The sequence below is a fragment of the Alligator mississippiensis genome, chromosome 2, assembly GCF_030867095.1.
Source record: "Alligator mississippiensis isolate rAllMis1 chromosome 2, rAllMis1, whole genome shotgun sequence".
Classification (NCBI taxonomy): Eukaryota; Metazoa; Chordata; order Crocodylia; family Alligatoridae; genus Alligator; species Alligator mississippiensis.
The window spans coordinates 140,724,013-140,751,287 of record NC_081825.1 but is presented as its reverse complement, the minus strand read 5'-3'; the positions used below and the strand labels follow the sequence as shown (position 1 = coordinate 140,751,287).

Genomic DNA, 27,275 nt, shown 5'->3' with positions numbered 1-27,275 from the left:
AGTACTTGCTTCAACAAATACTAAATGATGGCGCAGTAACAACTACGCAGTCCACCACACATGTAGATGCACACATTGCGCTGCAAAGTACAGGAGCAGAGCTACTGTGCACACTACTCAAGTCCTGCTTCCCACTGCCACCCACACATTTAAAGCCCTCTTATCCTTAGACACCCTGCAGCAAATCTGATTTACCTGGAAACTCATTTGAAAAATGTCTGTTTGAATACACTAATGTACAAAATAACTAAACTGAATGAAGTCATGAAAGTAGTGAATGAAGTGACAATGAAGCAGGTAGATCCAGAAACATTGCTCAGCAGGTGCAAGAAGAAAAGATGCTCCCTATAGAGGAACTTACCACAGCCCTAATAATGCAAAAAAGTTACTCTGATCTTATTCTGCACACAGTTTTATTGAGGATTTGGGAAGGATTTAAAAGCAGCAGTTGAGCTGCTAGAGGAGTTTTCCCTCGTTCTTGTTCACATACCCTCCTGCCAAGTCTACATTCTACCTACAGCCTATAATCAAACACACTGGGGAAGGGACCAACTTGTGGGAAAGCCACAAGTCTCTTAGGTGTTAAGGAAGGGTAGTGCCATTTGGAGTCCAAAGGTTCAGCGTGCAATGGGGCGGGCGAGCTCTAGAATTCGACTGGAACAAAATGCCTTCTTGGCAGACTCCTTTACTGTAAACGCATCTGGATTGAGCTGAGCAATATTCATAGGGGGCCTGGAATGAAGAAAAAACAGAGGAGGAGACAAGTTAAAGGGATGAACTGGAGCTGAAAGATTTCTGGAAACTGCTGATTGTTTTAACAACTAGAGACTAGGTTCTGAAAATAGAGCTAAAACAATTATACCTTACGCTCCCAGGGGAACCTCACCAGACTGCATGTCTTATATTCTACACAAACCCTCAGTGGCCTCCCCTCATCTTCCAGCTGGGATTTCACAGTGGATGCTCTTGGGCATTCCCATGGTATTAAGCATTCATCATTATTGCAAAATATACCTCAGAACATTCCCTCGTGTCCTGTGATGCATTGCCAGAGATTATTAAAACTCAACTACATTTGACAAAATAAAGAGACAGGGGGCATTGTAGGAAGCATTCACTTTTTTTTTCAAGGTTAACTAGTGTGCCAAAGTCACTCATTTCATGGTGGCTTCCCATATTCTTCTTTATAGATCACACTTTCCATCTCAAAACACTTTTCAAATACACACACACACAACCCCCTTTTTCCAGTACAGAAATGAATGCACCTCTGAGATGGACTGGCAGCTGTTCAATAGTGCAACTAGCTATGGAGTTTCTACAGAATTGACTCAGATTTGATATGACATGGTCCTAGAAACAGCCAATGAAGCACAGGAAAGATGGGCAACACAAACTCTCTGAGCACATCTGCCACCACTGGACAGCCTGTCATTTCTTCCCTTCATGGCCCCTACAAGCCCTCCCAGGGGAGCACATACTTCTTGGAAGGCTTCGACAGCTCCACAGTCCTAGGAGTCGCAGCGGTGTGCTTAGCTGCTTTTGACACTGGCCATTCAGCATCCCGGACTGGCAGATACTTGGGAGACACCTGTTTCGCTTTCGCCAGTTCTGATGTTCTAGAGTTGGCCGTGGCTTGCTGAGCAGACTTGGACACCTGGGTGAGGAATCCAGAGAGCTCCCATAGGCTGCATCCCAGGAATGTCCGCATCTCCATTATGGTGGAGTGAGCACGCTGCTGTGCCCCTCAGCCAGCAATGTGCTGGACTGAGAATTTTGGGATGGCAAAGGCAGCTGGGGCAGCAGCAAGGGCATGTGCTCATGGTGAGATGTGCCACTGGATGAAGCATGCTGCTCTAGCTGTTGTCCCCCAGGGGCTTTAAGGACAGCCCTGTGCAGAGCTAAGGGCAGGGATCCAGAGGTGAAAAGTAAGGGACTATAAGTAGGAGGATCTGTATGGTGGGCAGCTGTCCAGCTCTGCCCTCATCCAGCCAGTTCACTGGCTACCACACCCCAGAGACCTTTTGTCTGTCTGTTGTGCTGTCATGTATTGCCCATCCCCACATATCTGAACACTGTACATTATGCCCAGGGCAGCTCCAAGCTGGTCAAGGGGTGCACTCCTCCATGGACTTCTTGCCCAGATGCAGCTGGCTCCATGTGTACTAGATGGCAAGAATACCATGACACAGGAGCTTGTGTGCAGTCTGTATGTGCTCATTGTAATTTGCAGTCCAAGGCAAAGTGAAGAGAGGAGGCCCTTCAGAAGGAAGGGTGGCACATCTGAGAAGGCCATCACATATCAAGGGAATGTTGCCATGGTGCCTTACCGGCCAGATGACAGCTTCAGGATGGCCCCGATCATAGCACCATGAGTCCTTCTGAACCCGAGGCTGTGCAAGGTGCTTTATTCTTTGGGACACTCTAGCTGTCTTCGCAGTGTCTGTAACATGTGTTTCAGCCTATGGAGAGTGAGCAAGCCAGCACTCAGGCATGGGCGATAGGGTAAGGGGCCAACATTGGCAAACACAGGGCTGTCTTCAGCTGAGGCATCTACAAATGATCACTTGACGGCCTGAGGAGTCTGCAGGGCACCTGCAGCTCCCCTGGATTCGGGGTAATTGGTCTGATAATCAAGCAAATTTTCACTGAAGGGGCCTAGGCAGGGAGTTTGGTACCTAATTCCAAGGGCCCAGCACTAAAGGTAAAGGAAAGCCCAGAGCTTCCCTGAACCCTGCAGATAACATCATGAGAGACTCTCAGGGTACTCATGTGGTAGAGAAGTACAATTCAATGCACCTCGTGTTCCAGGAAGTCTTTAAAAATCCAAACCTGTGAGAACTGGATGCCATTTGGGGTTCTTTGGGTCACCTGGTCATCTCTGGGAAGCAGTAGAGGGGAGGAGGACACCGTGGAGCAACTGCACCATCAGGCAGGAGGAACTGCTGGCCATGGAAAGGAAGAACCAACAGCATTGTTCACTGTGGCATATTCACAGTGTTCAGCTGCAGGCTGCCCCAGAGCAGCAGGTCTGGGAGATGAACATAGAGGCGGGAAACAGAAGAGAAAAAGGGTGTTTTTGCATGTTGTGGGGTTGGAGGATGTACACTCCAGTCAGCTAACATGCTCAGCAGAAGACATCCAAGGAAATGTTGGGGACCTGAGGGTTAAACTGGAAAGGGAGAGGGGAGAGAGGGGGAATAGCAAACAGAGCACAGCATAGATAATGACAAGCTGTGTTGCCTCCGGACTGCAGCCAAAATTCCCAGAGCCTGGGAAAGTGCAGCAGCAGGCCCACAAGGCCTCAGGGGACCCCAGCACATCCCTGCGCTCTCTTACCATATGGCCCTACTGCAAGCCCTGACCCCAAGCTCATGCTCTGCCCTCACTGCCTGCCAGGCCCTTCACCCAACAGCCCTAGTCCCCATGACCTGGGACCCTCACAGCTTTCAACCCCACATGCTTCAGCCCAGCACTGCCCTTTCCCCTGGCTCTGAATCCTTTGTCCTGCCCCTGTCCCTCAGCACCCAAGCTTTCCCAGCCTCCCCACAGGTTTCAGCAGGCTCCCAGCTGCAAGCACTGCTCCCATTCCTATGGCTGGGAGGGCTGCTTTTCCTCCCTGTAGGCCTGGGCCACAGGGTTGAGGAGGAAGGGGGTTGGAGGTTGATGCACACACAAGGGGTATCTGAAGTGAGAGTATGGGGCATGCTGCTGAGAAGACTGCATTGACCCTGCTGACAGGGCAGTCAGCACAAATCCTGGCCAGCAGCGAGGGCAGTGCTCTTGGCACCCAGCAGCTCCATGGCTGTCAAGTTTCCTGAAGGCATTGCTGCCAAGGAGGGCCATAAAAGAGGACAAGGAGGTGGCTTTGGGGTGTGAGGGGATCCTCTCCCAAGTGTGAGAGGCAGCCTGGAGAAAGCACAGGAAAACCTGTTCCAAAATTTAGCAAGGAGAATTTTACAAGACCAGCCAGAGATCAGCCCATTTTAGGCCATGAATATTTTAGTCATCTTTGTTTGTCATCCAAGTTATTTCTAGGAACACAGAGAGTAGGATCTCTCATCTCAGCCAAGCACTGTCTGTAGCAGGATAAGGTTGGGTGTATTATTATTAACACCCTCCTCTGGTCCTCCACTCCTGACTCCCTGGTCCCCTCCTCCCTCACTTGTCTGCCACACCTTTGCTGTTTCTGAAAAATGCTCAGAAGGCTGCCCAGAACCCCAGAGGACTCACGAGTCTAGGTCCTACCACTCTCTTCTTATTTTAACTCTCAATGCCTTAAAGGTTGTATTCATGGCCTCTGACTGTCCCTACAGAGCAATGTCAAGTGTCAATACTCCATCTTTTCTATGGGCTGTCAGCCCCAAGTCCAATCTCTTGCTTCTTCAGTCCCTTTTATCTTCAGGTCTTGTCTCTCTCAGGCAGTGGGCCCTGGCCTGGTCTCTGATACTCTCAGGCGTGGGGTCTCTCACCCTGGTTCCTGCCTCCTCTAGCTATTTCTGCAGCTTGGGTCCACGCCCCAGTGGGCTCAAGCCTTTCTGTGCCCCACCAGCACTACTGGGACCTCCAATCCTCCCTTTTCCAGTCTGGCCCCTGCCTTAATGCAATATATCCCACCTCAGGGAGCAAGAGAAAAAAGGTACACTGTGTCTAATTCGTACAGCTCTGGTTTGGGCAGTCCTACAGCCAGCAGTAAAACTAGCTAGTCTAGTATGAAGCTGACCTGGGTAACCCAACCTGGGCTTCTAACTACCTGGCTCCCAAAAGTCCAACCCCTTACCAGGGTGCCTCAGCACACTGACTCTCTTTCCCCTCCTTGCCAGAGGGCTCTGTTCCTTCACAGGGCTTTCTCACACAGCTGTGCAATGCTCTGCTTTCTGTTCCTCTGCACCTCCTTTGCTTCTGAGCAAGCCCTTATCTCACTCTTCCCAGCCCTAAGTGATAGCCTTCTTGATTATGGAGTAATTAGTGGCTCCTTTCTGCCTCCCTACTGCCTGCTGTCTGGCTAGCATGTTTTATCTCACCCACTTATTTACTTGCCCAGCAACTGGCTCCCTGTTACACCATCCTCTGGCCTTGGCAGCTGGAATAAAGTAGGCACAATCCTGCACCAAAAATACAAGCTAGACACAAGCCAGATACCACGCCCCCACTCTGGCCTGACCCTGACACAATGGAAGTCACTAAGGAGACAAAATCATTGTCTTCCTAGAATGCATCCATTGTTCTTTTATTTTTTTGTTTATTAAAATAATATATCTGTCACATGCTGGTCACAGAGTGCTGAAAGCACCCAAGGGGTAGTTACACCAACTTTTTTAGCACTGCAGCTGAGCTGACCATCTGGGCAGTTCTGTGCTGGGGCAGGCCATACTACCTGAGCATCTTCTGGCTCTGGAACTGCAGACAGGATAGTCATGTTAGCACACCATGGCACCCTGGTTAATCCACCAGGCTAAGCAGGGTTAATCTGTCTGCCCGCAGCACCATGCAAGTGAGGCTAGCCTACTTTAAGCTTGGGAGCTAGAAGAAACATGACATGTCTCAGCACAGCACTGCCTTGCACCGTATAGACTTGTCCTCTCAGTCCAGATTTCTGTGGTGAACAGATTTCTGTGCTTGTGTGCTTCTTCATCTCCCCCAGCTTTGGCTAAAGGATACAGCACAAATGAAAATCATGATTGAGCTACAGACAGTTGCACAGGGGAGAACTAGCTACATAAGCAACATGCAGGACAGGTTTCTCTCTGAAGGCTGCAATATATCCTTCTTGCGGCTGAGTCAAAGCCCATATTTGTTAAATGCAAATCCTTATGTATCCATGAAGAACAAACAGACAAAAGCTAAGGCAGATCCCAGGGGGTGCAGTAGTGCTGTTGTACCCTGCTTCCACCACTGCTGGCTTCACTCAAGCCCAGCACCCTGCAGCTGGAGCCCCTGGGCTGGCAGGGGACACCAGGGGTTTGAGCAGGAAGTAGACACAGGAGCACGTGGCCCGCCCACTACCACAGCTGTCCTGGGTATGAGGGGAGCCCCAGAGCATCAGTGAATGGCTACACGGGGTGCCAAGCTTGGCTGGGGACAGCAGCAACAGCAGGCAGGTTTCCTCTTCCTGCACCTGCTCCCTGCTCCCCCTCCCCCATTGTCCCTACTACCCAGAAGAAGGTGCAAGAAGAGGAAATCCTCCCTCTCCCCCCTCACCCCACTATCACTGTCCCTGGCTGGCGCAGGCATAGGGGAAGCCCAGAGCCACTCCTGCCCCGCTCTAGCCAGATTTCAGGAAGCAACTGCATGGTGTGCAAGACCTGGCCAGGGACAGCCATGGGATAAGGGAAAGCAGTGTCCTCCTTCCAGCATCTACTGCCAGCCCCCAAAGGACACAGGGGGTGAGCAAGAACAGACACAGGAAGAATGAACCCTGCCCAGCTGCTTCCTAGATCCCATCTGGTCCCGAGCTAAGAAGAGTGGCAGTGCGGCTCCCATATGTACCCTGGCCAGCCAAGGACAGCAGCAGCAGGGGGCAGGTCCTTCCATCCTGTACCCCCCTGTCCCACCCTCAGCATCCCCCACTGGCTCAGGGGCTCCAACCACACTGTGCCCCCATCCCACTTCATGGTCTAAGGGATGATGTGTCTCATCCCTTTATTAAAGCCTAGATCTGCCCCTGGACAAAAGGGTACTTTTCTAAAAGAAAAATCAGGTGTGGTTGACAGCTCCCACAAGGCAGAAGCCTATGTATCAGAATGGGACTAATGCTTTTCTCATGACCATCATAAACTGTAAGGGTGACAAGAGTGTTCTCCCTCTCTTAGGAGATAGAGGCCACAGATTTTCACCCTGGGATCCTGGCAGCAGAGGGAACCCTTCTACTCCCCTGTGCAGGGACAGACTCCCCCTCACATCATTCCAGTTACTACCTGAGCCTTTCCACTGTTTGCCACAGCCTAATGACTAGCCTGAAAGAAAGAGGTGCTCTAGAAAGCACCATAAACAATACAGGGAAATGCTAGTAGCCAGCTCCCCCTGCCATGGGCTCACAGATGTGGTCCTGGCTTACAAACTCCAAATCAGGTCTGAACTTCCTAGCAGTGCCGGAGGTGGAATTCCCACCTACCACTTGGCTCATTCCACTCACCCAGCTCGATTCAGCCTCCAATGCCACCTGTTTCTCTGGCTTGGTTCTTTATTTTTGGCTGCTTAGGCTGGTCTGCTTTCCACCCCTCCCACAGCCCAGCTCTCTCCTGCCATGGCTGTGGCAAACAGTGAGAACATGCAGAAAGACTGATCCATCAAGGCCCCTCCGTGTACCAAAAATAGCTGCCTTTTACATGGCTGCAGCCAGCATGACTCAACAGCCCTGACAAGACTGACACAGCTTTCTTCATTTGGTTATTATTATATGAAGACCTTGTGCCACCTACTGAATTAGCAGAGCCACCAAGCTGTAAGGCGCAGTGTGTACACTATATGTGACTGCATCTGTGTCACAACAACCCCAGCTCATGTGTTGCTAGAAGCAGGACCAGGCAGAAGTGCCATGTTCCCCCTCCCCAGTCTGACACAGCCATTACCTCTCTGGCTTGAATGAAGTCTGGATGCATGGATTTTGGGTGTGCAAGGTCTAGCACCCTCTGGGAAGCCTCACAGGTGAGCGCAGCTGGTGTCACAGGCCACTCTGGGGAATTGCGAGCCCTACAGGGAAACACAATCAGGCAACACAGCTACATCTTGAGGCTGTTTCCAGAGTCAGTCTCTTTGTCTGGTGCAAATGAGCCACCCTCCTGCGGTTATGGGAGAAGTTGTTTGCAAGGATTGTGGTGGCACTGCCATAACAACAAGCCCTGAAGCCGGTCTGCACACCCATCATTTTACATCTGGTGTAAACAAAGTTGCATACTCAGGTCCTGTACATTAGGGAGTGGATCCAAGCCTCACCAGGGGATGGCTGCCGGAGGGAGCCATTGCCTAATGCAAAGCATGGCTGCAGTATGCAAGGCCAGCCCCACCGCACCTCACATCACCCAACAAGAACTAGGAGGGAAGGGCAGTTGGTGCCAGGGTAGTGTAGCCACAGGATAGGGAGGGGATCCCACCTCCCAGCCCCCTGCTGTCAGCTGCCTCCCTATTGGCAGGGAGGAATGCCACTCCAGAGCAGAAGTTCCACCCTGTCCACATGGGGGCAGAGGATTGGCTGCAGCTGGTCTTGTGGGCTCTGAGCTGAGTGGCTAGCCTAGGAGTGGGGCTCCAGGGAGGTCACACCTGTTAACAGAAAGCACATGGTGCTTTTTCTGGAGGGAGCAGGGAAATGCAGCCTGGACCAGGGGCTGGGGTTCACCCCAGGGAGCTGACTCAGGGCACAGACATAGCCTCCGCCCAGCCTGAGGACCATGGGTTGGACACCAGGAAGCACTGCAGAGACCTGGGTTCACCTCCCAGCTCAGACCATGCCCAAATACCAGTTGCCTTGGGGAGAGGCTGGGTGGGGCTAGGGGCAATTTGGGCTCTGAATGGTTGAGAGCAGTGGAAGCCAAATATTTGAGTGTCTTGCCACAAATTAGCCTTGCACCCTCCCCGCATGCCCCTCTGATCCCCTGCTGCTCTGTTGTCTGCTCCCTCCTCTGTGCTACTTATGCAATCTCCTGATGTGCTTTCTGTGCCTGCCCTATCTGCTATTGTGCTGCCTGTCTCCTCCCTGATCTGCCACATGCCATACACAGAGGCCACCCATGTCACTTTTGGCACTCATGCAACAGGTTGGCCACCCCTAGACTAGAGAGTATTAATCTTAATTGCTGGGTGTCAGAGACCCAGTGCACTATTGAATGACAGGGTGTATGTTTGACTCCCTACAGGGGTCCTTGAAGAATCCCATGTATTAACTGATGTCCTGTCTGTGCCTGGATACAATCACTGGCATGAGATCTGAGTGCAACATTTATTTTTGGGGTTAACTCCTGCTTCCCTCAAGGCTCTGGGAGACAACCTACCAGCTATGGGAGGCAGACATGAGACTTGGTCTTTGAGATCCACATACCACACTCAGGCTGCATCATTCCTGTGAAATAAAACTAGCCCAGATGACAGAATAGGGAAGCAAAGTTATGGACTATTTGTTACTGAAGCTGCTAAACCTTCCGTCATTTCACACACACACACACACACATTTCAAAGCCATCAGCCTGCAGCAGGAGCATGGTATAGTTCACTTGGAGAAGGTTCAGGTACTTTGGTACATTATTCCAGTGGAAGCTGGAACACATGAAATAAGGGAATTAAGAGGTGCCCCCCACAAGGTACACAGAGTGATTACCAGAGTGAAATCCAAAGAAAGAGCCATGGAACTAAAAGGAAGTGCTCAGATGATAAGGGGAAGATATGTTGCCTCATGCTCATCCTCTACCCTGTGCAACTTCTAGGAGGGGAAGCCTTTCTGTCACGGGCTGGCAACCACATAACAGAGCACCAAGCACATGTGGAGTCACACAGTCCAAGCATGCATATGCAGGGAGTGACTGTAGATTTCACAGTTATTAAACTATGGTCCAGCAGCAAAGCCAGGGAGAAAAACATGTCCAAAGAAGTCAGAGTTCATTCCCCAGTTCAAGTTTCAGGATAAATGACTAGGAAAACTTTTTAGCAGAAGGCAGGAGAGAGAAGCATTTTCATGCAGTGAAGAAGCAAAAGTAAAAGCTGCTAAGAAAGTATCTTCCAATACTGGGTTAAATAAATGCATTGCATTTCTTCAGACTTAAGGCTCAAATTTTCAAAGTTAGGTTCCCAAATCATAGAATCATAGAATTATAGAAAATGAGGGTTGGAAGGGGCCTCAGGAGGTCACCTAGTCCAGCCCCCTGCTCAAAGCAGGACCATCCCCAACTAGATCATCCCCACCAAGGTTTTGGCTATCTGGGTCTTAAAAACCTCCAAGGATGGAGAGTCTACAACTTCTCTGGGTAATCCATGAAATCCCATGGGTCTTCAGTGGAATTCAGGCACCTACTTCCTCTGAATCCTGTGAAAATCCCATGTAAAGGTTCACTCAGTGCTCTGCCTGGTGCTGCAAACTTATTGATCCATTGTGTGGCTGGTGAACTGCCATCTGCTTTCGACTGCACACAACCAGTATGACTTGCACCTGTTTCCTTTTGAAACCACAGTGCAGATGGCCTTTCTTTTTGTGCCCAGCAGATGGTTTGCAGTTTGGCCTTTCCATCTTTCTGTAGGAAAGACTTGTTAAGCCTGGCAGTCCTGCACTTTGCAGGGGAAATCCTTCAGAGGCTTCCTTTCAGCACAAAAGGCCAGCTCCAGGGAGAGCATTTTCAATTAGAACTGCAAGTTCAAACTTGACCCAGCATTCCATCTACTCTTGCCATTAAATATGTAAGTGCTGATGGGAAATCGTTGTCTCACATATTCATATTTCTTATTCATTCCAAATAAACCATGTGTTTTGCACTGAAAAAATTCCTTTATGTGAGGTTCTGCTGTTGGGGAGGGGGTTCTCATGCCAAAGGCATAACTAGCCTGGGGCAGTCCTTCCTCCCCCTTCCCCTGTATCTTCTGCCTCTGGAGGCTTCGGCAGTAGGCAGCATGCAGAAGCAGCAGCTGAAGTTTGCTGCTGCTGAACAGAGACGTTGCCTCCTTTTTTTTTGCTGCAGGCACCTGTCAGGTGGGCAAAAAAACTCCTGATTTTGGCAGCAAAAAACTGGGGTGAAATCTCCAACCACCAGCAGTGAACTCCACTGCTGCTCCAGAACTACTTTTCCCAGAATGGCCTGTGTTCTGTGACACACTGCTGCACTGGCATTGCTTGCTGGAACTAGAAAGTACAGGTGGAACTGGGGACTAGAAGGTGAGGCACCCCTCCCCAGTCCATTCTGGCACCCCCGCCCCCTTTACCCACTCTCCTATTTATCCTTATGTTATTGGCCCATCCCTTGAATGGGGAGAGCCAAATGCAGATTTTCACATTTCACATCCCATCCAGAGTCACATCTGCTTGCATGGCATAATAATGTCAGCAGAGTGTCTGATGGATGCTTGGCTTCTTTTAATGTAATTTGGCTACTGGAAAGAAAGAGCAGAGCCTACCCTGTGAGACCTACCAGCTTTTCACAGGCCACCAGCAGGGGTTACACAGACCCCTCTTCAAGAACCAATTTTCTTTTGCTAGTTTTGCCCCTTATCTTCTGGCACTTACTGTTTTAGAGCAATGCTACTGCTGAAAACTCACTTAACCTACTTAGTATGAATGATCTGGAGTTTTACCTTTTCTGCAGGTAAGCCAGCTGAAATTTTTTAGGTTCTGCTAACTTCAGTATCCGATCAGATGGAAACCCAAGATTCATTAGGGGTGGGCGCTCCCATATCTCTGATTCCCGACCACAGCTGTACAGAAAAAGGGGCCTGTGAGAATACCATGAAAGCATTAATGATGAGATGCAGCATGAGTACAATCGCCACTGAAATGATGACAATAGGCATGTATGGTCAGACAACAGCCCTCCCCCCCACATACACACAAAGGGAACAGTCCACATTTGTGAACACAAACTGGGTTAACTATACAACCAGTGGGTATTTGCACATGGGGATTACCTGACCTGAGTCCACAAGCACTTACTGGCCTATATAAAGAGTTTTGTGGACACAGTGTGCATATGTGTATCTAAATAAGCACAACACTGCATCTAGCATAGAAAATGCCATCCTTTCCCTGGACAATTTGAAGAAACTGTTTTGCAACACAAACCTTATGGTACCTATGTTGTTTATTTGTGGAGCCTGCTAATTAGAATCCTCTTGGTTATAATTCTTCAATTACATTTGGCACTACTATCGTGCCTTTCATTTTAGGACCTCAAAAGCACTTTACAAACATGAATTGAGGCAGGTCACCCTTGGCAGCTGAGTAAATGCAAGAATCCCAACTCACAATACAGATGGGGAAAATTAAATGTAAAAAGAGTTGCCAGAGTCACGTAATATTTACTGACAGAGATGTAATTAGACAGATTCCCAAAGCCTTTCTCCATCCCCTCCAGTGATTCACACTCCACACACTCTACCCATTTAGGTTTATTTTACATAAACAGCTTGTTTTCTGTATGCAAATGAACACTTTGTATTAATTAGACAAGGAAGTCTGCCACTGGAATGTACTATCATGACTTCCCCAATGCTTATTCTGGTTACTGAGCATCATATGTATTTGCTTCCATTCTGGTAGCTAATATGGCTTCTTAGGGGCTCTTAGCTTTTTGGAGTTGCTATAGGACATAGGCTTGCATACTTGTACTTGCAGAGGGTAGCACCACCCTCCTCCCACAAGCATGAACTCCATTACTGAATGTCCAGGTTGTCTCTTGGCCTTGGCCATTTTCCAGTGGAACCAGAAGCTATGAAGGAAGGAGCACCTGTTGTTTTTTTCTGATCAACACTGAAGAGTTATTGCCACTCGTTTCCTCCATAATAATACTTGCAGATCATAATCATTCATCTACACCTCAAAGTGGGCATTTTAGGCTTGCCTAAAGTTTTGGATCAAACCTCCATTTGAAGAAGATGCAAGTAACACTGCCTCATGCTAATGCATGTAAGGACCTGTCTTCCAACTGCAGACCAGCAATGTCAGTTTGGTTGTGGTAAGCTAATTGTTTGCCTCCCAACTACATTCCTTGGACCAACATGTGCTCTCATTTTCATGCCCTCATTTGGATAACTGGCTCCCATCCAGATCATCACTCATGATACAGTATGCCAATGAAAGGCTCTGCAGTCAACTGTTTACTCATATTGCATTACAGTCTCCTTGCATGTGAAAGAAGGCTGTGTGTGGAACCTAGGGATAGTTCGCACAGGGCTGATTATTTGTTGAAGGATGTCTGTCTAGCTCCTTGTCTTCTCCTCAGAAGCCAAGAGGAATCCCAGGATCTTTTTGCTCAACAGCTTTCTCTCTTTCTCAGTGAGCAAGGATGAGCCCACCAGACAGATGTTTTATAAATGCAGACCTGTGAGCAGACATGGTCACAGGCATGGGTGAACTGGGCGGCCACCCAGGGCCCAGACAGAAAGGGGGCCCAAAAATGGTAATTTTTTTTCCAATATCCAATTATTATTATCATTATCTCTGGCAAAGGGGGGACCTGATACTAAAAGTTCCCCCGGGGCCACCAGGAGTCTAGGTACAGTGCTGCCTGTCATGGTCTTTATACTCTGCTCATGCCTGGAAAAACTGTCAGAAAAACATTCCCCAAAAAATTCATTGTGTTGTTAGTTTTGTTCTCATTGCTGTTGCTAAACTTTAAAATGCAGACAGTATTTTTCACTGGAATTTCAGAACTCTGAGTGTGACAGTGCCCCTGCTGGGACTTAAAGACAGAGGATCCTGGCTAGAAGGGCTTGCTCCTCCACTCAGGGACAGACCGATCATCGTATTTGGGATCAAGAAGGAATTTTACCCCATGGCCAGATTGGTATGGACTGTGGCTTGGGAGCCAGGGGGAGTTGCCTTCCTGTCTAGTGGGTGCAGGGCCCACTACCTCAGATCTTTTGAGTATATATTAACAACATTTTATAAAAGCAGGACACTGGCTGCTGTGGTTCCCCTGCTTTACCTGTGGCAGGTTGAGGTGTTGTGTTGTGTCAAGGTCAATGGTAGTTTTATGAAGCGTTTAGATTATGAGTTGTATAGAATGATTTAGATGGAACGATCCTGCCTCAGGCAGGGGGGTGGACTAGAGTAGATATCCTCTGGAGGTACCTTCCAGCCCTACTTCACTATAATTTTTATAACTTCTATGAACTGCAACAATCCTGCCCTGCCTTGTGTAGGACAGCCTGCCAAAGCCCTATCCAGACATGGCAAAGGTTTTCTCAAGGCAGACCACCTGGACTCCTGGTTGGAAGAGGCCTGTCAAGACCTCCAGTCTAAGAGAATCTCTTTGCCCTTTGTCTACTGCCCTCAAGACCCAGGCAAGACTCCACGGGACAGTGAGGTAGTATCAGGGTTAATGATAATGAACATTCATAGCACACCCTAAGGACACACATGCATACAGATCCAATGAAGCAGGACTATCCTGTTGACTGCTCATCTTTCTCTCCACAAGCAGTTCTCAAACCTCCTCCAGGCAACATCCTACCTATGGTAGGGGATAATTTTATGTGACCCCCATATATACTATTACTGCTCTTCCTGTGCCCAGGATTTACAGGGAGCAGGGATTTACCATACCTCAGCTTTCAGTGGATACTGTCCTTGTGCTTACATGGTGAGAGCTAACCTGCGGCATTTTGCTCCTGAACAAAACATGGCTAAATAGCAATCCTACGGGGTTTACTGAGGGCACAGTGGCAGTTTACTGGTGATAAGCAGCAGAGGTACCCTGATCCCAGTTAATGGGGGAGTCAGGGAATCTGGGAACTTTCTAAGGTGAGTGACCTCACTCATGACATCAGGACTTTTGCTTGGGATCACAAACTCTCAGCTGGGAACTGCTGCTCTGCAAATATATACCTGCACCCTAGACCTTTAGCAGCAACGTGCAACAGCAAGTGTATAACTAAATGCTTAACACCCTGTTCTAATTCTGGGTTCCAGGATCTTTGCCAACTCTGAGGATGTTTAATTTTAAACACAGACCAAGCTGTGTACTCTACGGCCTGCATCCATCTTCGGGCCCACCCAGAATCTTCCATCCATGTTTGGCTGACTCAGGCTTGGAATCTGATCCAGACTTGGGCCTGTGCAGCATAGACCTAGCTCTGCTTTTTAGTCGAACTCACACGTCATCTCTTTCCACTGCATTTTCTTCGATTAAAGAGGTGACATAGATCATTCAGTTTCCCTCACTGCAGCCTGAGGGTTTTCACTGTAGGCTAAGTCATCATAACATAGCTATCCCAGCATACTGACCAGGATCTCATGTGCTGGGCAGCAGCCCTTCAACCTGGGGTCTCACGCAGAAAGAGGGCTTCACTCTGATGAAGGACAGAGTGCTTAAACATGGGACTTCCTCCTTCTCACACTTGACAGTGTGCCCCCAACAAATAAACAGTGGCTTTTATCCTGGGGAGGCATCTTTTGCCAGTTCAGCTTGCAGAAACTTTAGAGGGTCTTCACCTTCCTCTGCAGCAAGGCATGGTGCTCATTTGCATGGGCTCTCTGGATATATTGCACCAAATTAACTCCTGGCCATTGCAGGGGCCTGAGGCATTACTGATGCCCAAGGCTCTCCTGTTCTCCACCTCTGGCACACAACAGTCCAGTTTCCTGAGGTCTCAAATCCTAAAGGGCCTGGACACACAACACCTTAGCAATGGAGTAACTTTCATTGTTCTTGTACTTCATTTTAAGTTACACCAGTCCTGCAGAGAGGACCAGCTCTTTGGGTTAGCTGCAAGCCATAGACACTACAACAGTTCTTCACCACTAGATGGCAGGGGAACCACTAATAGCTAAGGGGTCTACCTAAATCGTGGGGGGGACTTACCTATTTTCGTGGGTTCATTGCAATGTAAAGTTCTCATCCCATGGTCATTTTGTGGCATCCCTGCCCCAGCGGAGGAGGATGGATGAGGGGGCAGCAGCCATTTTGACTGCTGCCCTTTGTGCCACCTGCCAGCTGGTGCCATCCCCTCCCAGCATCAGGGATCACTGGCATTTAAGCATTTTATTTTTATTAAGGTTTTTTTTGGGGGGGTTGCTGTTGATTTCACAGATTTTGCAGAGAATCCTAAATTAAGTAGGTCCCTACTAATAGCCTGTTTGCCTATAGCAAGCTGCTAACCTGGGATGGGAGCAGACACATACCTACTCCAATGTAACTTGCACTGGATTTTCCTGCGGTAACTTGGAGCCTAGGGTAACCATCCAGAGCCACGTATATTACCGATACCACCTCCAGCACTGAATGCCACACAACACACAGCCTTCTGCTCCAAAGCTACAAATCACTCAAGATAAAGGATGATTTCTGTAGCTGTTTGGGTTACCAATTCTTGTGTTCTCTGTATTGACTGGTCACTCAAGAGCCAGATATACCACACCCAAACACTGGGGTGGGCATGATATATCCCAGCATGTACACCCACAGTTATGTGCACGTGCACACATTTGCACTCCTATATATCTATATATGTTGGACGCTCCTATTTCCAAGCATAAAGAATGTCACTTTGAAACAATATAAGCCAAGTGCACAAGGAAATGTACTGCTGTGCTTGGAAACTGCAATCAAATCTGGCAGTAGAATGCACCCAGTATCAAACCTGGAATTCTAATGAGACAAAGGACTTTTCCAGCAACAACAGCTGCCCGGTCCGTGAGTCACACCTTTCTGGCAGCCCATCAGCTACAGCTCACTTCGACTCAGTTCTGCTGCTGCCTGCCAGTTTTCAGACTGAGCTTAAAAATAACATTTAACTACAATTTTTAACTTTCTCAAGATTCCCTTTTTGGAAATCAACCTGTTCCAAGGATTGCAAACAAAAATATGTTCTGTATGAGACCCAATTATGAAGCACCAATATTTTCAAATGTGATGAGTGAGGCCAGGTGGTCAACAGTGGGAAACAACATTATGGTTAGAGGCATTATTAATAATAATAGCAGCAATGGATAATAATGCTTTGCATTGCTAATGCACCTTTTCACCCAGCAAACTTGCAGAGACCCTGACATCACAGAACTGCCCTCTCACTAGGCGCTCTCCTAAGCTGATCTTAGATGGAAGCTGTTCATTGAGGTTTGTGATTGTAGTGGAAAATTGCAGAAGCCTGTGCCACAGCATGGGTTCATCTTTGCACAGCTGCTGCACCTTTATTTGTGTTAAATAACATGTAATGAACTGACCACAAGCTGTCTCATTGACCAGGGTTGGTTTTCAAACAGAAGAAAGAGCCCGCCTGAATATGACCAACCTGCGCTGGAGTTTTCCATCAAAATTCTTCTTGGGTTTGGCCAGAGCTGTAAGTCTTGGAGATGGACGAGTAGCCAAAGCACTCAAGGAGAGGGGCCAGATTGTCTCCTGGTTTCCCCAGTCTAGCCTACTGTTAAAAGCAGGGAACAAAAAAGGGTACAGAACACAAAGTTAGATGGTCTCTAAGCTGGGACCGGCAACTCCCCATTGATGCTCTCCAAACAGAGACAGCAACCAAAGAGCAAGATGTACTCATGCATCTCACATCACTGCCTTATCCTAGGGACTGGAGTCTGAAACCCCATCCCAAAATCTGCCCATGACCAGCCTCAGTGGGGACTATCTTCTGTCTCCTGGTGTTTATGCATGCTTTTAGCAGATGGGACACAAACATCTGCCCCTTGCCATCTTCCTAACCAACCAAACTGGGCAGGGGAGCAGGGGCTGGCCTGCATAAACAAGAGCTGCAAAATGTATAACCAGCCCAGCAGTCCTCTAACAGCCACTGCTACAGAGCTGGTAAGTAATCCTGACCACAGGCAGGGCTAGATTGAGGTTTAGGCACTTTGAGCTAAAGGCCTGGCGTCATTTTAATCTGACCTTGACCACAGCTGCTGTGGTTGACTCTTAATCTATTCACCACACAGTGGTATAAGGAAAGCCATGCTCCGCTCTCTTCCCCAGTCAGGGGGTGAAGTCAGCTCACCATCGTGGGAAAAACACAGTTGAGTTTTGGCAGAGTATTGGCAAGATAAAAACAGAGCAAAAACCTCTGGACTGGACTGTAGGGGGCGGATTACCATCACCCAGGAATCTGTTCTAAGCTCTTGGCCAGGGGAGTTTTTCTTTATTGTTCTATTAAAGGTGCAATCTTCTTGTAAACTGAGAGGATTTGGGATCAGGGAATCTGAGTCCAGGCTGGTGTCTCTCCTTGTAAGTAGGAAATCATGTTCTGGTTTTGATTCTGGCTTGGGGAACCTCTGCTCCTTATTACTTTGGAACCCAGGAGTTAATAGGCTGGGTCAGGTCAGAGCCCCATTACATCCAGCATCTTAACTTTAGTATCAGCACAGAGAGGGGTCAGACCCTGCTGGCAGGCTGACGTGGTGTCACTCAGTTGGGAAGAGACTGGCTGAACCCCTGAAGCACAAAAGTTAACACTACCCAGATTTCTCTGTCCTTGTTACCACTCAGATTTCTCTATCCCTGTCAGTTATGCTAATACTGGATCTCCTTGTTATCCACATGGATACCACAACCCTTCCAAAATGTTCTTAAGTTCTTGATCCCAACAGCTTCCCATGGCAACAAGTGTCACAATTTAATCAAACATTAGGAGAAAAGCATTTCCTCTGATAGGTGTTGAATTTCCAACCTTTTCATTTCATTAAATTCTCCTTTGTCCTTATGTTATTGGGCTGTTTTTTTTCCTGTTCATTGTTAAAACGATGATACCAGTACTCCGTTTTACAAGATAATGCTACGCCTAAAGGGCCCCGGGAGCACGTTCTGCTATGTGTTGAAGCCCGCCCAGGCGCTTTGTTTATCATCATCATTAACAACAACAACATGCTTAAATGAACAGCAATTCCCTGGTCCTCTCAGCAAGGTCATGTTTGTTGTTCAGAGGCTCTGATCTAATAACGAGATTCCAGTCTTACAAACTCCAACAAAATGGGTATGCAGCATTGCATACGCACTTCTGCTCTTTGGGGTGCTGCAGGGGGCCATGCCACATAAACCACAGGCGATCGTGAGGAAGGAGTTAGCACATACACTGTTAGGCCCAATATCTGTGATTACAACTAAGGGAGGCTCCTCTGCTGGAACTTGCAATTCTGCTGTTCATTCCATGATTTCAGTAGGACTGGGATTGGCAGTGGCATTGCAAGGGAGAGCATTTCCAGGTACCTTCACTGCTCAGAATTGCCTCAGTGGGTGCATCTACATGAGGCATTTACTGCACATTAGCGCAATAATACTGTGCAGTAGTGTGGTGATTAAAAACTGCTAATAGCCTGCTGTGCAGTGTTATTAGGCTAATGCACAGTAAGCATCACAAAATAATCATGCGCTGGTGCTACTGTAGAGTAAGTCTAGTTACTGTGCATTTAGTTAGTACTTCATTAAGCAAGTAGTGAATTAAATGAGAAGTAACAAAGATACATTCATGAATGTGTAGACATGCCCAGTGGGAGGAAATGCCCTACCTAAGGTGGAGGTGCTTCACAGAAGTGTCAAATTCACTAGACCAATGTGGGGCACTGTACTTGTTCCACTGATGGGCTCAGGCAGTTTCTGGAGTGAAATGTAATTCCTTTCCTTGGAGGGCTCAAAACACAGACAACAGACCCAGAGCAATGTGAATATTAAAACCCTCAGCTTTGTGAGTCCTGAATTAATGAGTAAGGCACCTCAGGACATCCTTATTACAACTGCTTTACATTATGGGCATCTATACACATGCTCTGGGATGTGGGGGAGGGGGGTTAATTAGAATGGTTCTCAGGAGCTGCTCTAATTAAAACGCCTGCAGCATCTCATGTATTCAGCATCCAATGGTTCAAAGTGGTGGTGGGGACACTTTTACTAAAGCTCATTTGACAAGCTTTAGTTAATGCACCTCCACTGATATTTTGAAATGTGGGGACATGGAATACTCCAGCAGACTCAATTAATCAAGTCTGTTCCGATGCACTCTAATTAGAAAGCGTGGAGCTGGCATCCCACATGTATACAGGCACTCTTATAATAGACACTTGTTCCCAGAGCAAAGGCCTGCTGCAACGGCAGCTGCTAGAACTCACGCCTTGTCTGGGGCTGACCATCCAGCCAGAATTTAAAAGCATAGGAACATACATCTGGAAGGGGCCACCTGAGCCACTGAGTCCAGTTCCCATACAGCCTTACCTACAGTAGTTCTCCCAAGCTACTTTTGGCTTTGGTTTTGCAAGTTCTCGGATCCTGGAAAATGAAAATAAAAATTAAAAGACGAGTTAAACTTGCAGAGATTATTAAAACAAGCAGAGAGCGCATATGATTGCATATTGTACCCTATAGAATCCTCAAGCCTCTCTCTAAAAGACTTTCATTGTGAGGCCATGATGAAAAAAGAACATTGACATCATTTTTCATGTGATGTCTGACTAGTCACTGGTTCTGGGCCATGACCCTTCTCAGAATTTGCTTTTAAGTCAGAGGTATCTCCCTACCAGGCCAGCATTTCAGCTGGTTTAATTCTCCAGTGAACTCATAAACTAAGTTTTGTGCTACAGTAGTCTTCTCTTTTGGACAAGATTGTGGGGACACAGATGCAGGATTCTGACTCATTGCAGGAGCAGTTCAATATGGAAGGTGGAAAGTGGTGACAGCCCTTTTTCTTATTTTAATAATGTGACATTCAACCTCAAAGACTAGAAGGTAAAAGATTCTCCTAGCCAACACAACTGGAAACAAAATAAGTACTACATATGTGGTGGACTTACCGATACAGGTCCAACAACACTCTGGGGCAGAGCCTCTGGAGTGAATAAAAGGAGCTGCCTGCCCAGCACGAGGGAGACCCGTCGAGGGACGGAGAAGAGGACAGGCTAAGAAGAGCTGGTGTGAACTGGTCAGAGGGCAGAACCAGTGCCCTGAAGAGTCTGAGATGCCTCTTCGCAAGCAGGAGTGGCAAGTGGTTGCGTCCCCAACTCCGCCGCAGGGAACACAGTGTCAGCGCACGGCTCTGTGCACAGAGCTCAGACCCTGGGAGCTGCACAAGGTGACTCAGGTCTGCAACCCCTGGCAACCGGCTGGGACCTCAGTACACGCAGCAGTGCATGAAGCTCAAGACCCTGGGAGCAGCCTAAGGTGGCTCGGGTCTACGATGCCTGGCAAGCGGCCAGGGAACTTGGTGCAGGCGATGCTGCACAGAGGGTCCAGGAGACGGATTGAGCCCAGCGCCGCATGAGGCGGCCTGGGCCTCCAACCCCCAGCAGGAGGCAGAGCCCTCAGTGCACATGACGGTGCACAGGGCCACCTGTGGCTGCCAGCCCAAGGGAGCCAGTGGCCTGGGAGGCCATGCATGTGAGGAGCAACTTGGCCAAGGGGACAAGACCCACTCATCCAGGCCCTGGCGTCATGAGTTGTTGAGGAAGGGATTCCCACAGGGGAGGGGAGCTACCCCAGCTGTGAGGCAATTTATCCCCAGGGAAGCTTGAGCTAACCAGTTGTTGAGGTGTCTTATATTTTGTGGGAAAGTGCCTCCTAGTCTGTGACACTGCGCCTTATATTTCGTGGACATTTTAACTTTGTATATTAGTATTAATATTAGTAGTTTATAGAGTGTTAAAGTTTAAACTCCTTAAGGGACACTGCTGGGACCCTTGATGGTTATATATATTCTCCCTATGTATATTTGCACTTTGAGTGCTATTTAATTGTATTTATACATGCTCACCTGCATTTTCCTGTTGTCTATTCTAAATCCACTGTTCATCAACACATTGTTTGGGGCTACCTGGAGGGGTGTAATCTTTCAGCCTTTATATGTAGGACATAGTATTATATGATAATTATATATCTGTATATCTATGTGTATGTATATAGATAGATAGGTAGATAGGGGCTGGAAGGGACCTCACAGATCATCAGGTCCAGCCCCCCCAGCTCTAGGCAGGAAGACAACCAGGGTCAAGTGATCCCAGCGAGGTGACTGTCCAGTCTCCTCTTGAAAACCACCACGGTAGATGACTGCACCATCTCTGGAGGGAGTTTATTCCACAGTCTGGGCACCCTGACTGCGAAGGAGTTTTTCCTGGTATTAAGCCTGAAGTGGCCGTCCAGGAGTTTGTATCCATTGGTCCTGGTCTTCCCCACGGGTGCCCTAAAGAACTGTTGTTCATTGAGGTCCTGATGCACTCCTCAGATATAGCGGTAAGCTGCTATCAATTCCCCTCTCAACCTTCTCTTCTTTAGGCTAGAGGCCCAGGTCCCTCAGCCTTTCCTCGTATGTCCTGATCATATGGATGGCTCTTTTCTGGACCCTCTCAAGTTTTTCCACATCCTTATTGAAGTGCGGCACACAGAACTGGATGCAGTACTCCAACTGCAGTCTCACCAGTGCTGAGCACAGCAGGAGTATCACTTCCTTAGTTTTACACAAGATGCATCGGTTAATGCATGCCAGCGTGTTGTTTGCCCTGCTGACCACCGCCTCACACTGACAGCTCATATTCATGCGACGGTCAATCATTACCCCTAGGTCCCTTTTGGCCATGGTGCAAATCAAGCAATTTATCCCCAGGGAAGCTTGAGCTAACCAGCTGTTGAGGTGTCTTATATTTTGTGGGAAAGAGCCTCCTAGTCTGTGACACTGCACCTTATATTTCATGGACATTTTAACTTCATATATTAGTATTATATACTGAGCCTGTATGTATGTTGAGGGTTGTTTACCCCCAGATGGAGCATCTTACATTTGTAAGTGTTAAAATTTATCTGGTTCCAGTCTGCCCAACTCTTGAGCCTGTCCAGGTCCACCTGTATCTGCAACCTATCTTCTGACGTAATCACACTGCCCCATAGCTTGGCGTTGTCCGCGAACTTGGCCACTGAGCTTTTCACTCCCCCACCCAAATGATTGATAAAGATGTTGAAAACCACCAGTCCAAGCACAGACCCCTGAGGGACACCACTGGCCACTTCGCGCCAGGATGACACAGAACCATTCATGAGAACTCTCTGGGTCCTATCCTGTAGCCAATTTCCCACCTACTGAACTGTCGAAGCTGAGCCCACAATCTTCCAGTTTTCCCACAAGGATATCATGGGATTCTAGATCCAAAGCCTTTTGGAAGTCTAGGTATATAACGTCTACCTTGTCTCCCATGTCCAGGTGGTGAGAGACCTGTTCATAGAAGGAGACGAGATTGGTAAGATGAGACCTACCCGTGACAAAGCTATGCTGGCTGTCATTCAGAATCTTACCTTCCGCGAGCATATCGCACATAGATTCTTTAATGAACTTTTCCAGGATTTTCCCTGGGATAGAGGTTAGACTGATTGGCCTATAGTTGCCTGGGTCCTCCCTCTTCCCCTTCTTGAAGATGGGCACAATGTTGGCCCTCTTCCAGTCCTTAGGGATTTCCCCTGTGCGCCATGAATTCTGAAAGAGCTTTGCCAGGGGTTTTGCAATGACCTCAGCCAGCTCCTTCAGCACTCTTGGATGGAGTCCATCTGGTCCCACTGAGTTATAAATGTGTAGCTTTTCTAGTTGGTATTGCACCCACAATATATTGCATGTTGTATATATTGCATATTTTGCATATATATATTTTGCATCCATATATATATATCCATATATCCATGTGTGTGTGTGTGTGTATATATATATATATATATATGTGTGTTTATTAATAGCAATTCTCTTAATTCTTGTATATATTAATAAATCTGGACATAGTTAAGTATCTCTTGTCCTGGCCTGCCTCTATAGGGAGTAGAGGGATCTGGCCTATATATTGCAGATCCTTCTTGCAGCACTCTTGCCTGCCACCCATCCCTTCTATCTGGAGAGGGGAGCACAGTACTTGGGTACACCTGGGTTACACATAGAAGCACACGTGTTACCAACTCAGTTATAAAAAGACTATTCACAGAGTGCTTCTTCTGTACAGATTGAGACACATGTCTTATACTAAGCTGCTTACACTTTAAGGTTTCCTATTATTATTATTATTATTTCTGCTAGCACCCACAATGAGCTAGATATTTAAGCACAAAAAAATGCCTGCTTCACATACATGAGGAGCATGTATTCTGAAGAAGGTATGCTGCTTATACAGAATATTCATTGATTCAAGAACTCTCAACAGAGTAAGATGTCATTGTCCGCTTCTGTGTATTGAGTGTCTGAGTTAAGAGGATAGGTGTACTTCTGCTGGTGCTTCCCCAGGCTGTAGATACTCAGACTGCATGTCCATTCACTTGAAGAGATATAAGCTATTGATTTAGCAGTCTGACTGTATCTGCAAGGTCTTAATTTGATTCGATGTCAAATCCTTTGCCAGCAACCTCTCTGTTTACTGAAGCAAATGGAGAAAGAATTGAATAAAATAGACCATGCAGCATAAAATCCTTCCTTCTTATCCCTGAATCCCACATCTCACATGCTAACACTCTTCCTGTCTGTTCCAACCCATCTGTGAATAGGAAGGGGAGAGCAGGAGGATTTCCTTTGTCATGCAGTATTTTCTTTAGAAATTGTACAGAATATAAACTGTTATAATTCTGTCATATATTGTATCAATATTGCTATATATATTGCATATAATATAAATATGCATGTACTATATCAATTGTGCAGCCTGCAATGTGTACACTGTAAGATTGACCTCTAAGATGGGAACACAAACCACCTAGCACCCATTCAGCAAGGATCCTTTTCCTGGGAAAAGCAAGTGGAAGGAGCATAAAGTCTTCAATCACAAGACTTCTTAGAATGAATAAGAACATTTAGCCTGATTGGGAGCCTTTACAGCAAAAAATCTCACAGCCTGATTGGCATCCCTCCTTCCAGCATGGGTGTGTAGATAGATGTGAATCTGAAATAGTTTGCCTTGAAAAAGTCCACTGAGAGCAAACCTTTGTTTAAATCAGGAGTGGGCAAAATACAGCTAGCAGTCTGGATTCAGCAGCCAATTGATTGTATCCAGCCTGCAGCTGCCCCTGAGGTGCTCTGTATGGGGATGAGCCCCATCCACTACTGCCCAAGGCAACCCACGCCATGCTCCCACCCACACCTGCCCCGCACCCACTGATGGCACTGCCCCAGCCCCAGTCAGTGCACACAGCTTCCCAGCCAGATACTGCTTGGCTCCCTGCACCTAAAGTGGCTACTCCTCCTGCCCACCATATGCCAAGCCGGGGGTGGGGGAGAGGGGGAAGCTGGGCAGCCCCTGCCTAGGGGGGAAGAGTGGATGGAAGGCAGCTGGGACCTGGAGCCCTGTATGCTGAGACAGGAGCTGCCCGGCTGCAGCTTTGCCCCCACCTGGCTGGGTGTGTGATGGCAAAAAGCAGGAGTAGGAGAAGCCACTGGAGGCAGGAAGAGCTGAGCAGTAGCTAGGTGGCTACAGCAGCAACACTGTATGTGCTGGCTAGGGCCGGGGCCGGGGCCAGTGTGGTGTTGTCAGCAGGTGTGGGCCAGAGTGCAGTGCCCTGGGTGGGAGTGGGCAGGGCTCAGCCTCATATGGAGCACTGCAGGGGCAACCAAGGGTCAGATGGGGGAAGGGGGGGCTGACCACACCATCCAGGCAACCTTGCTCCTGAGTCCTGCTGGTTTCCCCTGGGTCCTAGTGTCCCTGTTTCCTGTCATCTTTGACAGGCAGCCAGGAGCAGATAAATATTAATTTTCTAAGTTTTTAAGGGGCAGCATGGGCCAGATAAAATGATCTGGCTAGCCTGACCTGGCCTGTGGGCTGTATTTTGCCCACCCCTGGTCTAAAGTAAGGGACATCATCAGGCAATAGAGAGACAAACAGGACCATATCTACTCAGAAGAGTGAGTGTGCTAGGAGTGAATGTAAAGACACTTGGAGGAGAGCCTGTGATTACTTTAGTTTAATGGCTTCTCTTAAGAGCAAAAGGGCCCAGTTTGAAGGTGCTGAAAACCTCTTGCAAAGTGCTAAATGCTGTCAACTCTTGCTGAGAAGTAATTTTCCCCCAGATATTTTTAACTTTGGCTTTCACAATATATTCTTTCCTATTTAACATGAAACCCCAAAAGGCTCAGGCCTGCAATCCATTCTCTGACAAACCATTCGTGAAGTCACAGGCTCTGTGTTTTGTCCCATAATACACTTCCAGATGACTACACAGGGTTTTGTTTCCTTACCTGTAACTTGAATATGAACAGTGCAAAGAAACTGTAAAGAAGACAAAAACATAAAGTGGGTTTTAAAAGCCCAACATGATTTGCAGTCTATGCTGTCATTTATCTGCATAAGCAGAAAATGGGCCTTTATTCATTCTATATATAACAATTGGTAAGGGAAGATGAATTTGTCCAGCTATTTAAGCTATAGTCATCTCCTGTATCTCTATATATCTTCCTAGTCATTAATAAATCCTTAATGAAACTATACTGAAAGCACAATATACACATTATCCCTCAAAATATAGCATTACAATTCCCTCTGTATAGCAGTTGTAACAAAAAGGGCAGTTGTAACAAAAAGGGCAGAGGTATCTCTCTAAACTGTGTGCACACTGGTGGGAAATCTTCGTTAGATGTTCTGGTAACATACAGGTTCCTGCTTGGTTGAGTCTATTATCTCCTTTAACTGCAACTTCAAAGAGCTTTAGGTGAATGACAGTTACATAAACTGTGCTGTATGAAGTGGAAAATGAGTTGCATTTTAGGAACAGTGCAGCTTGGTAACAGGAATATTCCAAGTGAAATGATACATGTTATAAAGGCAAATGATGTCATACTTGTCCAATTAGTGGAGGATAATGTTCTTTGATGATGGCAGCAAAAAAACCAACCCACAGATGTAAGTTTTTATGATTCCTGCTTTTAGCTATACTGTTCTTTCAAGGCCACCATTTGAGTCTTTACAACTGAAGCTACATCACTTGTTCCATATTCCTTTAATCCATTTTTTTTCCTGAGGACTCATACCAATTTCCTTTAAATATGCATTCCAGACAACAGGGTATGTGAGAAGGGCCAGTGGAAAACTGAAAAGCAGGAAAAAAGAGCATGTCAAGGCAACATGTAAGATCCCCAGGGAAGGGCGGTGCCGAGATTCACTTTTGCAAGGTGTAGAGCCACCCTTTAATATACCTTGTTTAATTAATGTATACAAGCATCAGAACTTCCATGCCTCTGGCTTGCTAGACGTGTGGTGCTCCTTTGAACAAAGACAATGGAAAAAGCCTGGTATTGTGCTTCAAATTGTTCCACGTCAGGCATGCTCAGTTAATGCATGAGGGTTAGCTTCTCCATCTGCTCTGTGAAGTCAATGGCTACCAGTTGGAAATGGCTAGGAGAGAACGTTCCCCACCTCAGGTACCGGCTGTCCCTCCTGTAAGGGCCTCATTGAGGAGGTGCAAGGGAGAGCCAGCCCCTACCTGTTTTAGCTCCTGCTGGGACTGGCAAGCACTCGCTCAAGGAATTATCATAGCCCTGTCCCTTTCTTGCTTTCAGTCCAAGTTTTTGTGTGGCAGACAGCCCAGCCCATGGCCAGCCAGGCCAGTTGCTTTCTTACTCCACAGGATCCCTGGTCACATCCCAACCAGATGCTGAAGCAAGGAGCCCTTTCAGCCTGATAATTAAACCAGTACTAGCCCTGCACTGGGCTTGCCCCT

At 47.6% G+C, this 27,275-nt stretch overlaps 1 protein-coding gene across 1 annotated transcript; it reads right to left on the bottom strand.

Moving 5' to 3' along the window:
- Nucleotides 1–396: 396 nt before the first annotated feature.
- SPMAP2L (sperm microtubule associated protein 2 like) lies at nucleotides 397–25,826 on the bottom strand. Its single transcript, XM_019498163.2, has 8 exons — nucleotides 25,798–25,826; nucleotides 19,833–19,886; nucleotides 16,924–17,052; nucleotides 11,269–11,406; nucleotides 7,572–7,692; nucleotides 2,331–2,462; nucleotides 1,482–1,657; nucleotides 397–732 (listed from the first exon to the last, which is right to left on the bottom strand). Exons 4-8 carry the CDS (start codon nucleotides 11,346–11,348, stop codon nucleotides 618–620), a joined length of 624 nt encoding a protein of 207 aa, XP_019353708.2. The 5' UTR covers nucleotides 11,349–11,406; nucleotides 16,924–17,052; nucleotides 19,833–19,886; nucleotides 25,798–25,826; the 3' UTR covers nucleotides 397–617.
- Between the last annotated feature and the right edge of the window lie 1,449 nt (nucleotides 25,827–27,275).

Excerpts from the sequence above, each read along its gene's own strand:
- SPMAP2L (XM_019498163.2), bottom strand. The coding sequence starts at position 11,348 with ATGAATCTTGGGTTTCCATCTGATCGGATACTGAAGTTAGCAGAACCT. Across the intron at positions 7,693-11,268 it reads CTGGCTTACCTGCAGAAAAG|GGCTCGCAATTCCCCAGAGT; the intron begins GTAAAACTCCAG and ends GTTTCCCTGTAG. Across the intron at positions 1,658-2,330 it reads CTGAAGCTGTCATCTGGCCG|GTGTCCAAGTCTGCTCAGCA; the intron begins GTAAGGCACCAT and ends TTCCTCACCCAG.